The 16,996-nt window shown below is 44.9% G+C and overlaps 1 protein-coding gene across 1 annotated transcript in view; it reads left to right on the forward strand.

Annotated features, from left to right (window-relative positions):
• Cyfip1 (cytoplasmic FMR1 interacting protein 1) overlaps positions 1-16,996 on the forward strand; it is a 94,372-nt gene that overhangs the window by 18,332 nt on the left and 59,044 nt on the right. Inside the window, 4 exon segments of the mRNA XM_036183640.1 lie at positions 14,884-15,001; positions 15,082-15,171; positions 16,393-16,470; positions 16,613-16,714. Of these exon segments, the coding sequence (XP_036039533.1) occupies positions 14,885-15,001; positions 15,082-15,171; positions 16,393-16,470; positions 16,613-16,714 (387 nt within the window). The 5' untranslated portion in view covers position 14,884.

Below are 16,996 nucleotides of genomic sequence, written 5' to 3' on the forward strand. Positions count from 1 at the left end.
AAGATGCTCAGCAGCCATGACCCCTCTAGCCTGCTGAGTACTCACTTCCCTTTCTGGGGGCACACTGAGAAACTCGGCCTCCTCTCTACCCATGGATACCCTAGTGCCTGGTGCCTTCTGATGCTCACCTGTGGTCCCTTCTTCAGTCAGTGAAGTGAACACGTGGTGTGCAGCTCCAGACTCAAACTACTGTGGATCCTATGCAGACTACCATCTAGCCCCCCAGGGCAAGGATCTCCTGAGCCATGAATACTTGGTGATTAACTTGGAAAATCACTGAAAAGATACTTAGAACACTTTATAACATAAATGAAGTAGTGACTTATTAAGACACAGGTCCAATACCATATTTAAATTTGTTTTTGTAACTTAGGAAGTGTAGGATTTAGAAACAACTGTGAGCATGGAACTGCTGCCAATAGGATGCAGTCAGAGCAGCCGAGCATCTTAATAGCACTTAATCATGTAAACCACAAAAGGGTGTGCTGTTGGTGGGTCAGTTCAGGGCCCGAGGAGGCGAGAGCACCTATAGCTTGGACAGGGGGAGTGCCAGGCTTCACATGTCACACCCCAGCAGGTGGTTGCTTCCTACAGCAGCAAGCCTTTTCTGGATTGAGCATGTATTGTTTTCCTAACTGGCAAAATGCCATTGCATGTCCTTTTTACCTGACAATCCAAGGGCACCTGGCCCTGCCTGGGTGATTCTGTGTGTGTGTTTGTGAGGGCTGTCATACAGAATACCACGGATCAGTGGCAACTTATCTTTTCGCCGTTCTGGAGGCTGGAAGTCAGAGGTCAAGGCATTGGGAGGGACTGTTTTGATTCAGGCCTTTAACGTTGGCTTGCAGGTGGCCACCTTCTTGCACCGTCCTAACATGGCCTTTCCAATTCTCTCTGTTCACACATGATGTGCTGCTTTGCCCAGACCCAAGGGGTAGACATTTATGTTTCTGGTTCTGTCATTAAACTGTCAGGTGCTTATTGGTAACCCCACCAGTTGTTCCAAATATGTGTAATTTTACTGTGAGATGTTCATATTGTGGCATCCATGCTGGCTAGTTTTTTTGTTTGTTTGTTTGGGTTTTGTTTTGTTTTGTTTTGTTTTTCGAGACAGGGTTTCTCTGTAGCTTTGGAGCCTGTCCTGGACTAGCTCTGCCTGTCTCTGCCTCCTGAGTGCTGGGATTACAGGCGTGCGCCACCACTGTCCGGTGATGCTGGCTAGTTTTATGTCAACGGCACACACTAGAGTCATCTGAGAGGAGACAATCTGAACTGAGAAACTGCCTCTGTAAGATGAAACTGTAAGCAAGCCCGTGGGGCATTTTCTTCTTGGCCTGTTGGATCGTGGCCAAAGAGAATCTTGGCCTGTAAACAATTTCCAGACTTAAGCCAGTTTATAGACTCCCTTGAAAGAAGGGATGGCCAGGTTCCTCTGAGAAAGGACCTTGATAAAAATACCTTTAAAGGGGCTGAAGAGATGGCTCAGAGGTTAAAAGCACTGTCTGTTCTTCCAGAAGTCCTGAGTTCAATTCCCAGCAACCACATGGTGGCTCACAACCATCTGTAATGAGATCTGGTGCCCTCTTCTGGTCATACATGCTGTATACATAATAAATAAATCTTTTAAAAAAATACCTTTAAAGTTTTATTAGCCTTTCTCCAGTCCTTCCCCAGAGGGACCTCTGACCTTTTGCAAGGATAACTGTACAATGGGGAAAGGGAACAGTCAACTTTCCAGGGTCTATTAGATACTGGTTCAGAATAGATGCTGATTCCCAGAGATCCCAAGAGACATTGGGGCCCTCCAGTGAAAGTTGGGGCTCCTGGAGGCCAGGTGATTAATGGAGTTTTGGCTGAAGTCCAACTCATAGTAGATCCATGCATCCTGTGGTTATTCCCAGCCCCAGGGTATATAATTGGGATAGATATACTTGGAAATTGGCAGAATTCTCACATTGGCTCCCTGGCCTGAGGGGTGAGGGCTATATGGTTGAAAAGGCTAAATGGAAGTCTTTAAGATGCCTCTGCCAAGGAAAATGGTGAATCCAAGACAGTATCGAATCCCTGGGGGGGTTGGGGAAATGAGGATTTTTGGGAAGATGCAGGCAGGGGTGGTGGTTCCCATCACATCTCCTTTAACTCTCCTATTTGACCTGTGCAGAAGACAGATGGGTCAAGGAGAATGACAGTTGACTATTGAAAACTCAATTAGGTAGTGACTCATTGTAGCTGCTGCGCCAGATGTGGTGTCCTTACATGAGCAGATAACACATCTCCTGGTACATGGTATGCAGCTGTTGATCTAGCAAATGTCCTTTTTTTCAGTACCTGTCCATAAGGACCACCAGAAGCAATTTGCTTTCAGTTGGCAAGGCTAGCAGTATGCCTTTACAGTTTTACCTGAGGATATACTCACTCTCCTCCCTGTGTCATAACTTAGAAAGAGGGAATCTTTTTTTATTATTATTATATTTGTTTTAATTTTACACACCAGCTATAGGTTCCCCTGCCCCCCCCGCCCCCACCTTCCCCCACACCCTCTCCTCCATTCCCATCTCCTCCAGGGCCAAGACTCCCCTGGGGATTCATTTAAACCTGGTGGATTCAGTACAGGCAGGTCCAGTCCATTCCTTCCAGGCTGAGCATGTGTCCCTTTGTAAGCCCAAGGTTCCAAACAGCCAGCTCATGCACTAAGGACAGGTCCTGGTCCCACAGACTGGGTGCCTCCCAAACAGATCAAGCTATTCAGTTGTCTCATTTATCCAGAGGGCCTGATCCAGCTGGGGGTTCCACAGCCTTTGGTTCATAATTCATGTGCTTCCATTTGTTTGGCTATTTGTCCCTGTGCTTTTTCCAATCTTGGTCTCAACAATTCACGCTCTTACAGTCCCTCCTCTTTCTCGACAACTGGACTCCTGGAGCTCCACCTGGGGCCTGGCCAAGGATCTCTGCATCCACTTCCATCAGTTATTGGATGAGAGTTCCAGCACGACCATTAGGGTGTTTGGCCATCTGATCACCAGACTAGGTCAGATCAGGCTTTCTCTCAACCATTGCCAGCAGTCTACAGAGGATGTATCATTGTGGATTTCTGGGGACCTCTCCAGCACTCTGGCCTATTCCTGTTCTCATGTGGTCATCATTTATCATGGTCTGTTATTCCTTGTTCTCCCTTTCTGTTCTTGATCCAGCTGGGATTTCCTGCTCCCCTAAGCTTTCTTTTGAAAGAAGGAATCTTGATCATTTGTCTCTTTCACAAGATATCACATTGGTGCGCTATATTAAAGACATTATGCTGATTGGACCAAGTGAACAGGAGGTGGCAATCACTTTGAACTTATTGGTAGCACATATGTATGTCAGAGGATGGGAAATAAATCCAACCAAAATTCAAGGGCCTTCTGCCTCAGTGGAATTCTTAGGAGTCCAGTGGTGTGGGGCATGCAGAGATTTTCCTTCTAAGGTGAAGGAAAAGTTATTGCACCTGGCCCCTCCCACCACCAAGAAAGAAGCACAAAGTTTAGACAGAACATTTTTCACTTGGATGCATTACTCTGGCTCAAATATAGCATGGGACTCCTAAAGCTGCTAGCTTTGAGTGGGTCCTGGAACAGGAGAAGGCTCTTCAACATGTCCAGGCTGCTGTTCATGCTGCCTTACCACTTGGACCTTGTGATCTAGCAGACCCTATGGTATTTGGGGTGTCATTGGTAGATAGGGGTGCTGTTTGGAGCCTGTAGCAGGCCCCTATAGGTGAATCACAGAAGAGACCTTTGGGGTTTTGGAGCAAGGCTGTAGTTGGAATTTTCTTTGGGCCTCCAACCAGCTCCCAAATAAAGACAGGAAAAATTATTATTAGTTATGAATGCTCAGCTTTAGCTTTGTCCCACTTTAATTTAACCTGTTTCTATTCATCTGTGTTTTGCCTTGGGGTTTTTACCTTTCTTTCCTTCTCTATGTCCTACTTTCCTGCTTCCTCTGTGTCTGGCTGGCTGACCCTTGGCGTCTCTCTGTCATCTCCTTTAATTTCTTCTTCAACCTATACCTCCTCCTATTTACTCCCTCTAAACTCCTCCTCCTACTTACTCTCGCTGCCTAAAGTCCTACACCTACACCTCCTCCCTTGTTATTGGCCATTCAACTTTTTATTAGACCAGTCAGGTGCCTTAGGCAGGCAAGGTGAAACAACGACACATCTTTACATAATTAAACAAATGCAGCACATCTTTACATAGTTAAACAAGTGTTCTGCAACATAAACAATGCAACACATCTTTGCATAGTTAAACATTCTGCAACACAAGGCTGTACAGTCATCTGCAGACAGTTATTCTCCCTTTGAGAGACACCTCTTGGCCTGCTATTGGGCTTTAGTGGAAATTGAACATTTGACAGTGGGTTACCAAGTTACCACATGACCTGAGCTGGGTGTTATCTGACCCATGACATTCTTGCACAGCAGCAATCCATTATCAAATGGAAGTGATATATATATATATATATATATATATATATATATATATATATATATATATATATATAAAATCGGGCCTGAACAGATCTTGATGTGAAGAAGTTTTGTTACAGAATATTTGTACACTGTGAAAATGTGTCTTTGCTAAGATGCCTTCTGATTGGTTTAATTGAGAGCTGAATGGCCAATAGCTAGGCAAGATGTATAGGTAGGATTTTCAGGGAGAGAAAGGAGGAGGAATCTAGGTATGCAGGAGAAGTGAGGAGACATGGAGAGGAAACAGAAGGTGCAAGATGGAAGAGAGGTAATGCCATGTGACAGAACGTAGACTAATATAAATGGATTAATTGAAGGTATAAGAGCTAGTTAGGAATAAGCCTAAGCTATAGGCTGAGCTTTCATAATTAAAGTCTCCGTGTCATTATTTGGGAGCTGGCTGGCATAGAAAAAAACTCATTACAAAGTTTCCTGATGCCTATGGTTTCTATTCTTGTTACAATGCCATCTCCTGCCAAGAATGTGCCTATAGGCTCATGGGATGTTCCCTATGATCAGTTGACTGAGGAAGAGAAGACTAGAACCTTGTTTATTGATGATTCTGCATGTTAAGGAGGCACCACCCAGAAGTGGACAGCTGCAGCATTCTAATCCCTTTCAGGGACAACCCTGATAGATACTGACAAAGGGAAATCTTCATGGTGGGCAGAACTTCAGGCAGTATACATGATTATACATTTTGGAGGGAAGGAGAGATGGCCAGATACACAATTGTTCCCTAGTTCATGGGCTGTAATCAGTGGATTTTCTGAATGGTCAGGGAATTGGAAAATTGGGTAAAAAGTATGTGGATAGATCTCTCCATATGGTGGGGGGGGGGGGGATGTAAAGATACTTGTGTCCCATGTAAATGCTCATCAAAAGGTGACTTCAGCTGTAGCTGAGTTTTCCTGGTCCTGCCTGGCCCATGGTCAGGACAAAACTCTCATCTGCCAGTCCTGCAGACGCTCAGACCCAACCAAGTAAACACACAGAGACTTATATTACTTATAAATTGTATAGCCGTGGCAGGCTTCTTGCTATTTAGTTCTTACATCTTAAATTAGCCCATTTCTATTAATCTAAAAGTTGCCATGTGGCTCGTGGCTTACCAGTATCTTAACATCTTCTTTTCATGGCAGCAGCTGGCAGCATCTCTCTGCCTCAGCCTTCCACTTCCCAGAATTCTCCTCTCTCCTTGTCCCGCCTGTACTTCCTGCCTGGCTACTGGCCAATCAGTGTTTTATTTATTAACCACTCAGAGCAACACATTTAACATACAGAACATCCCACAGCATTCAGCTGAGTAGTAGTTCAGTAATCATGTAGATAGGATGACCCATTTGGTGACCAGTCATCCTCTTTCCCCATCCATCCCTGTCATTCCCAATGGGCCCATGCACAAAATGGCCATGGTGGCAGAGATGGAGGTCTTGCCTGGGCTCGACAACATGACTGCCACTTACCAATCCTCACCTGGCTACAGGAACTACTGAGTGCCCAATCCAACAGCAAAGACCATCACTGAGCCCCAGATATGGCACCATTCCCTGGGGTGACCAGCCACCCACCTGGTGGCAGGTTGGCTACATTGGACCACTTACTCTATAGAAAGTACAATGCTTTGTCTTTTCCGGACTATATATTCTGGTTTTGGATTTGCCTTTTCTGCACATAATGCTTCTGCCAAAACCACCACTCATGAATTTACAGAATGCCTTATCCACCGTCATGGTATTCCACACAGTATGGCTTCTGACCAAGGAACTCACTTCACAGCCAGAGACATGTGACAGTGGGCCCACAATCATGGAATGTCCTGGTCTTACCATGTCCCCCACCATTCTGAAGCCGCTGGCGTGATCGAAGGATGGAGTGGTCTTTTGAAGACATAGTTACAGCACCAATTAGGTGGCAACAGTCTGGAGAACTGGGGTGGCATTCTTGAGAAGTGTTACATGCTTTGAATCTGTGTCCAGTGTATGGTACAGTTTCTCCCATAGCCAGGATCCATATGTCCAGGAATCAAGGATTGGAAAAGGGAATAGTTCCACTCACTATCATCCCTAGTGACTCAGTAGGAAAATTTTTGCTTCCTGTTTTGCGATCTCAACTTCTGCTGGCCTAGACGCTTTGGTTCCAGGAGAGGGAGCACTCCTGGCTGGAGCCACAATATTCCCTTGAACTGGAATGGTCTTCTGCCGTCCTTAGGCCAATGGGCTAAGAAAGAATAACAGTGTTGGAGGAGTGATTGATCTGTAGCACCAAGGGGAAATTGGATTGCCTCTCTACCATGGCAATAAGGATTCTGTCTGGAGTGAAGGAGATCATCTCTTGGTGATGCTGTGTCCTGTGATTAATCGATGGGAAACTACAAATTCCTAATCCAGACCGGATGACAATGGGCACAGACCCTTCAGGAATGAAGGTGTGGCTCACCCCTCCAGGACAAGAGCCTAGATCTGCTGAGAGGAGGAAATGCAGAATGGGTAGTAGAGGAAGGTACTTATAAATACCAGCTAAGACCACATGACCAGTTACAGACCCAAGGGTTATAACTGACATGAGTGTTGGTTTTGTTAAGGATGTGTTTCCTTTTCTTGATTCCTTTATCATGTAATATAACATCAATTGAGAGACTATCGGTGGCTATCATATTTAAATTTGAGATACTAAAAAATAACCCTCAAGGGACATTGATTGCTGCCTATTCTAAATTTCTAAAATGTTTGCCATTGTACAAGGGATAGTTATATCATGTTAGGTATAATTATGACCTAGTAATTGTTTTCATTTGGAAATTAAGCATGACATAAGGAGACACGATTGTCTGTCAAGAGTGGACTTGTAATGGCTGCTCTTCTTTGTCAACTTGACTACGTCTGGAATGAACTAAAACCCAAGCAGCTGGGCACACCGATGAGGGGGTGTCCTTAGTGAAATCATTTGAAGTGGGAAGGCCCACTTCTATCTAGATCGTTAGGTGGGAAGATCTGCCTTTAATCTGGACCGCACCGCACCTTCTGCTGTATAAAGGACGTAAAAGAAGGAAGCTGGCTGTCTCAGAAGGACATGCGAGACACTGTGTAAGAGTTAGAGGAAAATCAACAGGACAAGCCATGTGGAGCTCTCAGCAGCTGCTGGGAGGAGGGAGACTCATCAGAGGCAGAAAGAAGGCTATGCTTTCGGGATTAAAGTTCAAGAAAGCAGACAAACTCAGAGGTGGAGACCAGAGATTGCATACATGGTGTGTGTGGGGTGGGGGGCAGGGCCAGGGAGGATGGGTCATTCAGACAGTGTGAGAATACCCAGAGTGCTCATGCAGACTGGCTTAAAATTTTGGCCAGTGTTCACAGAAGGGAAACTTTGAGACCAGAGAAAGTTCTGCTTCAGGCAGGCTTAGCAGTCAGGATCTGTAAGCATTAAAGATTGGGCTTCTGGGACTAATTGCATATGCCACTGACAGGATTTAAAAAAAAAAAAAAATCATGTGAGAATAGATTTTTAAAAAGAAAAACAAATCTATGAAATATTCATGCTTTGCCAGGAGGAGACGGCTTTTCTGTGATGGTCTTCTCTGCCTTTTTGAACGGCGCTTTCAGTTTTGAGGAGGGGTGCCTGTGATGCTCTGACACACTATTTCCAATTCTAAGGAGGTGGAGTTGTGTTATTTACTCCTTCCTTGAAGTCAGTGTGTTGCCAGGGCGACAGGCTGCCTCCCAGGCTGCTGCTAGCAGACTTGCTGTCAGTGTCCAGTTCGGAGTTGTTCATTTTCTTGGTTCTCTTCCCAGTTCTGTCCATTTTTGCTGTGGAGTTTGAAGTGTTTGGGCTAGATGCAGACAGAGGGAGGATTGTTCTGGCTGGGGGGTACTGCTCCTTCCTTTATAAGGTAGGGCCACTGTTTAGCCACAGGAATGTCCTTTTCTGCAGGCGAGGGCCCAGAGCCACCCCAGCCGCCATTTGACTGGTTCTTACTGGTTTTCCTCTTCCTGCTCTGCTTTCACCTAGGAGATCCATCTAATCGTCTTTGTCATTTTATAGTGTTTATAGTTAATGTAATTATTGATGTTTAGATTTAGATCTAGTCTTTATTGTTGTTGCTGTGATTATGATTATGATTATAATGATGATGCCAGGGTCTCACTTTGTAGCCCTCACTGGCTTGCTGCTTACTGTGTAGACCAGGCTGACTTCAAACTCATAGAGACCCAGAGATGCACCTCCCTGTGCCTCTGGAATGCTGGGATTAAAGGTGTGCGCCGCCACATCTGGCTGCACAGCCTCTCTTTAATTCTTCTTTGTTTCTTTACTCCTGTTGCTGGCTATGCGTTGTGGTCGGTTAGTTCACGTTGTTGCCCAGCATTTAGGTCAGGGCTTGAGCGTACTGAGCACCCTGGGTCACGGAGCTACACCGTCAGCTCTGTTTCTGCCTTCTTTTAGAATCTGAACACTTTGTAGTATTCCATCTTAATTTATCTCAAATTGTGTCTATTTAATAGTTATTTCCACTCTCTCCCACCCCCACATTCTCTTTTGGGGTGGTGACGGTGATGCTGGGTGTTAAACCTAGGACTTTGTGCATTGAAGGAAAACAGTCTACCTCCAAGCTAAATCTTGAGTTACGCTGTTCACACTGTTCAGCCTTCTTTTAGTGGATGCTGTAAAACTACCAAGTACATGCCTATTAGCTTGCAGTCTGTTAGGACCGGTATTTCTCTACTCTGTCACAGAATGTGGAAATCTTACCACCGTATAGGCTAGCTTTCCCCCTGTTAATTAGGGTTTCCTTTTGTGACTTCTTAATCTCAATAGAATAATTGAAAAACAGACTCAGAAGGACGATCTAACCATTTTATTAGAGTTCATGAAAAAGCAACAGGCCAGGAAAGCTGTAAATATGGGCAGTTGGCAGGGAGAAGAGAGATGGGAAAAAATTATTTTTGAGTTAGGGTCAGCAATGGATGTGTATAAACAGCTGTTAAAGAAAACTTGCTTAGGATTTTGGCTGGTGTTCAAAGAAGAGATAGACAGGAGAAAAGGAAATGTCACAACTAAGAAAGATGAGCAGCCGTAGCAGAGAAGATCTGCAAGCAACTACCCTGAAGAGGGAGAGGGGGAGGCTTCTGGGTTATGTAAGTACCTTAACCTATGAAGGGGATGATTATTCTTCCCATGGCCTTATCATGTCTTCAGGTGAATTAGAAAATCTGGCCATGTGATTGACATGTCCAATTGGATTAACATTTCTTTAAGGGGTTGGGGGTGCTAGAGAGCAGTAGCTGCTCTTCCACAGGACCCAGGTTCAATTCTTAGCATCCACATGGCAGCTCACACTTGTCTGTGACTCCTGTTCTAGGGCTCTTACACACTCACACAGTTATACATGGAGGCAAAACACCAATGAACATAAAAATAAAAATAAAAAAACACATCAGGGTCTCTCTACATAGAACTCACTGTGGAGGTGAGGCTGACTTTGAACTCGCAAAAATCTGTGTGCCTCTGCCTCCTGAGTGCTGGGATTAAAGGCCTGTGCTACCATGCCCAGCTGTTGGAGTAACTCCTAAGGGATGAGTCTGACCCAGTGGTGGATCAAGGGAAGGCTATTTAGCAGGCCCGAGTGCCTGAGATCAGTGGTAATTAAGCACTAGAGTTACAGCAGCTCAACCTCTGCACATCATGGGAGGTCTCATCAGTCAGTCAGCCTTTGTAGACACTGCTGCTTTCCAGGAACTCTCACTCACAGGACACTGACTACAGTATATGACTATCCTTTTTAACCCATATAGCCTCACTGACTTTGGTTTTCAAGCATGGTTGTTGAACAGCCAGGAGCTTAGTTTCCCAAGTATTGACAAATGAGTCAAGAGGTGAGGTCCAAAGCTGATCATGAGGGTCCATCTTTATCCGTGTCAAGCCTGTGTGTTTAACTATTTAACACTCCCTTAAGTTATAGTTATTTTATATAGCTTATATATTTATTTATAACTGCATATAAATATTATTTGCAGTTACATTTATTGCATACTTATATGGGCTACACCTTAGTGATAAAGTATTACCTTAGCATATGCCGACCCTAGGTTTGATCTTTAGCACCAATATAAGTCAGTGCTATGTATTTATATAATTGCCGTTTATGTAGACCCGATATTATAGTAGACTGGGTGGCTATCAGTCCCTATAGTAACGGAAGAGATTGGCAGGCAGTGAATGAATTATCTTTCAGACAAAACTGGTAATCATACTGTACCGAGTACACTGGACAGTGGCAGCTGGCTGTGTCGTAGGTAGTGTTGCCGATGGTGAAGGACAGTGGGCTGGGGGGCTCTTCGCTTTGGGGTAACACTTAATATGGTTAAGCTGAGTTTCTTTGTGTGCTGTTTCCTGTCATGTGATTTGTACAGTGTGAAGGAATATAGCCTTGTTTAGGCTGTGTACAGTCCTGAGGGATCAGGGTTGGCCACTGTGCATACAGTTGCCAGTTATGTGGTCTCTGGTATACAAATGGAGCTTTTCACATCAGAGTGGTCCTGGTTTGTCTAAGTTCAGTTCAGATCTAAGGCCAGGATCACAGAGTATGGGCTAAAACTCTGTGGGTTCAGCGTATAGCAGTCTAAGGCTAGCCATTTGGGGATCTGGGCTTTGCTTGTGAGAATACTCCAATAGAAAACTAGCTCCATTTTGGCTTTCCCTCTACAAATGTTAGGTAATTTTGTAATTTTATCTTTCAACCACCAAACATTTAATTTTTGTTTATTCATCCATCCATCCATCCATCCATCCATCCATCTGTTTTGGTTTTTCAAGGCAGGATTTCTCTGTGGAGCCCTGACTGTCCTGGAACTCACACTGTAGACCAGAGGGAGAGTCCTCAAACTCAGAGGGAGGTCCACCTGCCTCTGCCTCCCTCCTTCCAAGTGCTGGGATTAGAGGCTTGTGCCACCACCACCTGACTTTAATTTTAAGTATGAGTGTTTTACTTATGTGTTTGTCTATACACCACTTATGTGCCTGGTGCCTGTGGAGGCCAGAAGAGGGCATTGAATCCTCTGGAACTGGAGTTATAAATGGTTGTGAGCTGCCATACCCTTGCTGAGAGTCGAACCCTGGACCTTTGGAAAAACAGTCAGTGCGCTTAACTGCGGAGCCATCTCTTCAGCACCACTAAACAAATTTAGAAGAGTTGTGGAGAAATAACACTCCTGGTTACTCATTCCTTGCGTTTATTTCATTCTTCGTGGCCCAGCTTGTCATCTGTGTCCTCTCCAGTCTGAGGAACTTCCCCTCACCTCTTGTATTCTTTAGTTCTCTTTCATCGAGTCACAGAATGATTGTTCTGACTGTAATGGAGGATTCGGGTAGATACTGTTTATCTTTCAGACTTTAAAATTGTGCTGCTTGGCTGAAGGGTAAGGTGTAGAGAGAATAGACTGTCTTCTTAGCACGTGTGAGTCCCTGGGCTTGAAGTGCAGCAGCAAAGTGTCCTGTTCTCTCTGGCTGCCTGGGTGCTTCATTGCGGAATATTCAGGTTTTTAACATTGTGTCTTTTAGTTCTGAAGTTTCCATTGTGTTCTTTTTACTTTGGTTTGTTTGCTTGTTGTTCACCTTGAACTTTTTCATATGGTTTGAGAGTGTTAAAATTATTGGATCTTTTCACGTTTGATGCTTTGAAGTCAGGTGGGAGTTCTGACTTGGTTTTTTATATATATATATATATATATGGGAAAATTGATGTAATTATAAAATATATTTATATATAAATATATAATATAATATATTACAAAATATATTTAATGAAAATATAATTACATCAACTTTCCCCTTTCCTCCCTCCAGCTCTCTCAAGTACGCCCTTAACTCTTTCCATGTCCCCCTCACTCTCAAAGTGATACCCTCTTTTTCTTGATTATCACTGTTACATATATATGTATATGTATGCATAAATATGTGACTTCGACCTGATGAGTCTGTTTTTCTTTTCTGTGAGTCTGTGGTTTCAGGGCTGACCACTTGGTGCTAGATAACCAGTTAGAAGGCTTACCCCTAGGAGAGGCTAATTCACCTCTCTTGGCTGTTCTTTGTCTAGGGGTGGGGACCTGTAAAAGGTCCACATGCTTACGGACAGACAGCACTGGAGAAACCAGGAACGTTACACTCGAAGGCTTTTCTCTTCAACAGAAGGGATTTACACCTGTTCTCCACACAGAAGGCTGGAGTGGATGTTGTTAATAGCCTGGTGATCTTTGCTGTTCTGTAGAACCAGGCTTCACCTGAATCCCCCAGACTCCCAAGCATTGTTTCCTAGTCAGTGGAGCTCCTTCTTATGAAAGCGGTACCGTGTACTTTGCAAAAGAGTTTACTATTATGCTTATTACAAACCCTTCCTATCCTACCTAGATAGATCGTTATGCTGAGCATTGTTTCTCAGTCAACAGAACATACCAAAGACATATTCTTTGCAAAGGAGTTTTACTGTAGCCATACCTTAAGCTTTGCTGTATTAATTGCCACAAGGAAACTTTTTTCCAAAGCAGTACTGTGTTTAAGTATGTCAAAAATAAACCACTTGGGTCAGTCTAGAAGTCTGAACCGGCCTGCTGAGTCCTGATGAACTCAATTTCCTCCTTAGCTCTTGTGGATCATTCCTGTGCAGGCTGTAGCATTTGTGGGGACCCCCTTGAGATTTTACCCCCTTTTGCTTTAGCATGTTTATTGATATTGCCACTGTTCAAGTCTTGTGTATGCAGCCGTTTCAACAAGAGACTTTTACAGCAGACATCCTGTATTTTGGCTCTCAGGATTCCAAGTCTCTCCTGAGCTGTAGCTGCAGGAGCTGTGATGTATCCATTGGGGCTGGGCTCCCCATGACCTGTTGACCTCTGCTGTATGTCCAGGTGTGGTTTCCTGTCCTGGTCTCTTATTTGCTGTGAAGAGAGGCTTTTTTGATGAGATACCTACATTTTGATACCTACATTTGTCTTTGGATATAAGGATAAGATTTAGAATGTGGTTGGCAATTATGCTGGATTAGCAAAGGGACAGTAGTAGATTTTCTTCTAAGATCCATGACCTCAGTAGCCCCAGGAAGTTAGTTGGCTACGAGTTCTTTATGCGCCGAATAACTTGAATGGAAACTGGACATTTTGGATATTGTGGTATAAAACTTTGAGTCTTACTTAAGCCATTGGAGGATGTTGCTGGTTTCACTTGATTAGGCACACAGCCCGTCATTTCCGGGTCATGGCTCCATATCAGTCCACTTCTCAGTTTGTGCTGTGGCATTTGACCTATCCTCTGCCGTGTGTTACACATGACTGTAGAAGACCTGACTTTGGTTTCGTAAGTGAGCTGAGTCTTCGCTGGATACTTGTGCTGTTTGAGGTTAGTCTGGAATTTCAAGAGCAGCTTTGTGGACTCTGTTCCTCACCACAGTCGCTTGGGACTTACTGGGTCTCTGGAACTTCCTTTTTCAGTTTTTCATCTGGGGATGTAACTCTGACCCTTGAGAGGACACGGGGCAGCATGCTAACTTTAACTTCCACACTGCCATTTTGTTCAGAGGCTTCTATTCACTACGTCCTTGGCTTCATTTGCTGTGACTTCCTTCTTAGAACACACCCTGTCCTGTGGCTCCGTCTGGGGACAGAGCCCCAGGTCTTCATATCTCCCCTCTAGGAGAGTGGACTCTCTTTCTGCCCCACCACCTATCCTGCTGGGGTCAGAACACATTCAGTGGGAGGCAGGGTACATGTGCGCTGCCTCTGCCTTTCATAGCATAGAAGCTTTGTGTTATAGGCCTGCGTTTCTCTACCTCTCTGTACTAGCTTTGGTGTTTATACTTTTCTCTCCAGCAGCCACCCCCACCCCCAAGTTCACCATGCACATACCACCCACTTCTCTAGTAGCAGTTCCTGTGATCCAGCCTGTCTGTGTAGCTAGCTACCCTGCTGGTGGCCCAGGGCAGTACTTCTTGTTCTTACATATTATTTGGAATAACCATGCAGGAGATGCTGCCCTCTTCCAGCCCTGTGAAGGGCTGGCACCGTCAGGGCTCTGTGGGGCCCTAAGCACCCCCAGCTAGGACTGGAGCGTCAATGTAGAAAGGGTACAGGAAGTGATGGCAAGTATAGTAACCTGTGTTTTCTGCACCAGGGTACTCTGGAGGTCAGGAGAGCCTTCCCATAAGCCTGGAGGGAGGAAAGGCCTCTCAGGGACTGGCTGTCCCCATGCCTTCATGCTCTGGTCATCTCCAGTGTCTTTGAAAGAAGGAGAAGGGAACTGGAAGCCATGTAACCCATGTCAGAAGGCCTGCTGTATATTCCGGACGGTATCTTTCCTCATGGGTGACTTTGTACTTTGTTCTGTTGCAGGATGGCTGCCCAGGTGACGCTAGAGGATGCCCTGTCCAATGTGGACCTCCTGGAGGAACTACCTCTGCCTGACCAGCAACCCTGCATTGAGCCTCCGCCATCCTCCCTGCTCTACCAGGTAGGTCTTTGAGCAGATGTGACACAGCCGGCTGCTCTGACCTCAACATGATGTTCTTATTTCGTTTCCCTCTCCTTCAGCCAAACTTCAACACCAACTTTGAAGACAGAAATGCATTTGTCACTGGCATTGCAAGATACATTGAACAAGCGACTGTCCACTCTAGCATGGTAATGTTGTCTGTGTCTCTCTGTTTCTTTCTAGCGGGTGTCACATTTGAACAGTGGATAAACTACATGCTTCGTGATAGACTAGGTAGAGAAGAGATGGAAATGTGTCACAGTTTTAAGAAAGTCTTTGCTTTTATTATAAAAGCAGTGCATACTCTTTAAAGACATTTGATCTCTCTGGCCCAGGGAAAGTCTTTGCCAACATTGCGAGGGCGCCCTTGGTTGTTGGTCTTTCTTTCTCCATGCCTGTACTTACGTATGTTGGGTGTACACTCATAGGGGACTTGTGTTTTCTAAATGGATTCTGTAATTGTAATTATGTATGTTAATGATTTTGGGCACATTTTCATATCGTGAAGTGTGCCAGAGAAAGTACCTTGAATGTCGGTATAACCCGTTTTGTAAATGTCCACATTAACTATTTTTGTACACTACTCAGTTTCCCTTCTGTGTAGTAAAGAATGCTGTGATGAACATCTTTCTAAACATTGGTAGGAGTGAAGTTATAAGGTGAAAGGCTGTCTTGGTTTGTTTTTTGAGACAGGGTTTCTCTGTGTAGTCCCGGCTGCCCTGGAACTCACTCTGTAGACCAGGCTGGGAAAGGCAGTAGTACCTTTAATGCATCTTAAAACATTACCAGGCTTCCAGTCACATTTTAAAGACCACCTATGGGTTTTTACTATTTTTTACCAAAGCAAATGATAAGGAAGGAATGGAACGGAACACCAAAGCAGTTTTAAACATGATGGTCGCCCTCTTCCCGTGGATACCGTCTCTGAATTTTTAGTGTTGTGTGAAGTATTCTGCCTTTTCCTCCTATATATCCTGGGCTAGCAGCTCTGCTTCTGGATCCTGTCTAAAGTAGGAAGCTTGGTGTAACCTGGAAAAGAAACTGAGGATGCTGTTATGTCCTCTTGCCCAGGCTTCATGCCCTCCATGCATTTCAGGTAGTTATGGAGGGTTTGGTGGGGCCAAGATGCACCTCTGTGGTGGCTCTCCTCGGAAGTGACTTGTGTTGTCCCCCAGAGTCCTTTGCAGCCTACCGAAGTTGGAGGGATGGTTGGGGTTGTTGTTGTGCTCATCTGTAGTGTACAATGTGTGTCTCGTCAGGCTACAGTCTTTGAAGTGGTCGGGAGGGCACTTTGCGGTACCATCTGTGGTTTGCATCCCAGTTTGTGTTTGTCCCCTACTTACGCATGATTGGTGCTGTGGGTTTTGCAGAACGAGATGCTGGAGGAAGGCCAAGAGTATGCAGTCATGCTGTACACCTGGAGGAGCTGCTCCCGTGCCATCCCTCAGGTGCCTTGTCCCTTCCTGCCATTCCCGTCCCGGTCCCGCCAGACCGGCCACACCCTTGTGTACCCCTTACGCAGTGATGAGCGTGCCTGTCTCCTTCAGCCTGCTGCAAACCTTAACTCTGTGTTTGTGTCTTTATGCATAGGTGAAATGCAATGAGCAGCCTAACAGAGTTGAAATTTATGAGAAAACCGTGGAAGTCCTTGAGCCTGAGGTCACAAAACTGATGAATTTTATGTACTTTCAGGTAGGACGTTAAGATAATTGGAGGGGTTTGATTCTAGAGGGTAGGGACAGGAGATGAAGGACGACTAAGGCTTCACCGTTCTTCTGAGCAGACAGTTCTTCTAGCATGACTTTTATCCTGCACGAAAGCTTGCTTTCATCAGTTGCAAGTGCACTGTAGGTCTCGTTGTTTAACCATTTTCTTGCCTTCCTGGTACTTCCTACCCTGAGCTTGACCTCCTTTGACCCTTCAGTTAGGAAAACAAACAAACAAACAAAACGGCCGCATGGAAGAGACTTGCTG

Source organism: Onychomys torridus, chromosome 1, assembly GCF_903995425.1.
Source record: "Onychomys torridus chromosome 1, mOncTor1.1, whole genome shotgun sequence".
In the NCBI taxonomy this organism is placed as follows: Eukaryota; Metazoa; Chordata; class Mammalia; order Rodentia; family Cricetidae; genus Onychomys; species Onychomys torridus.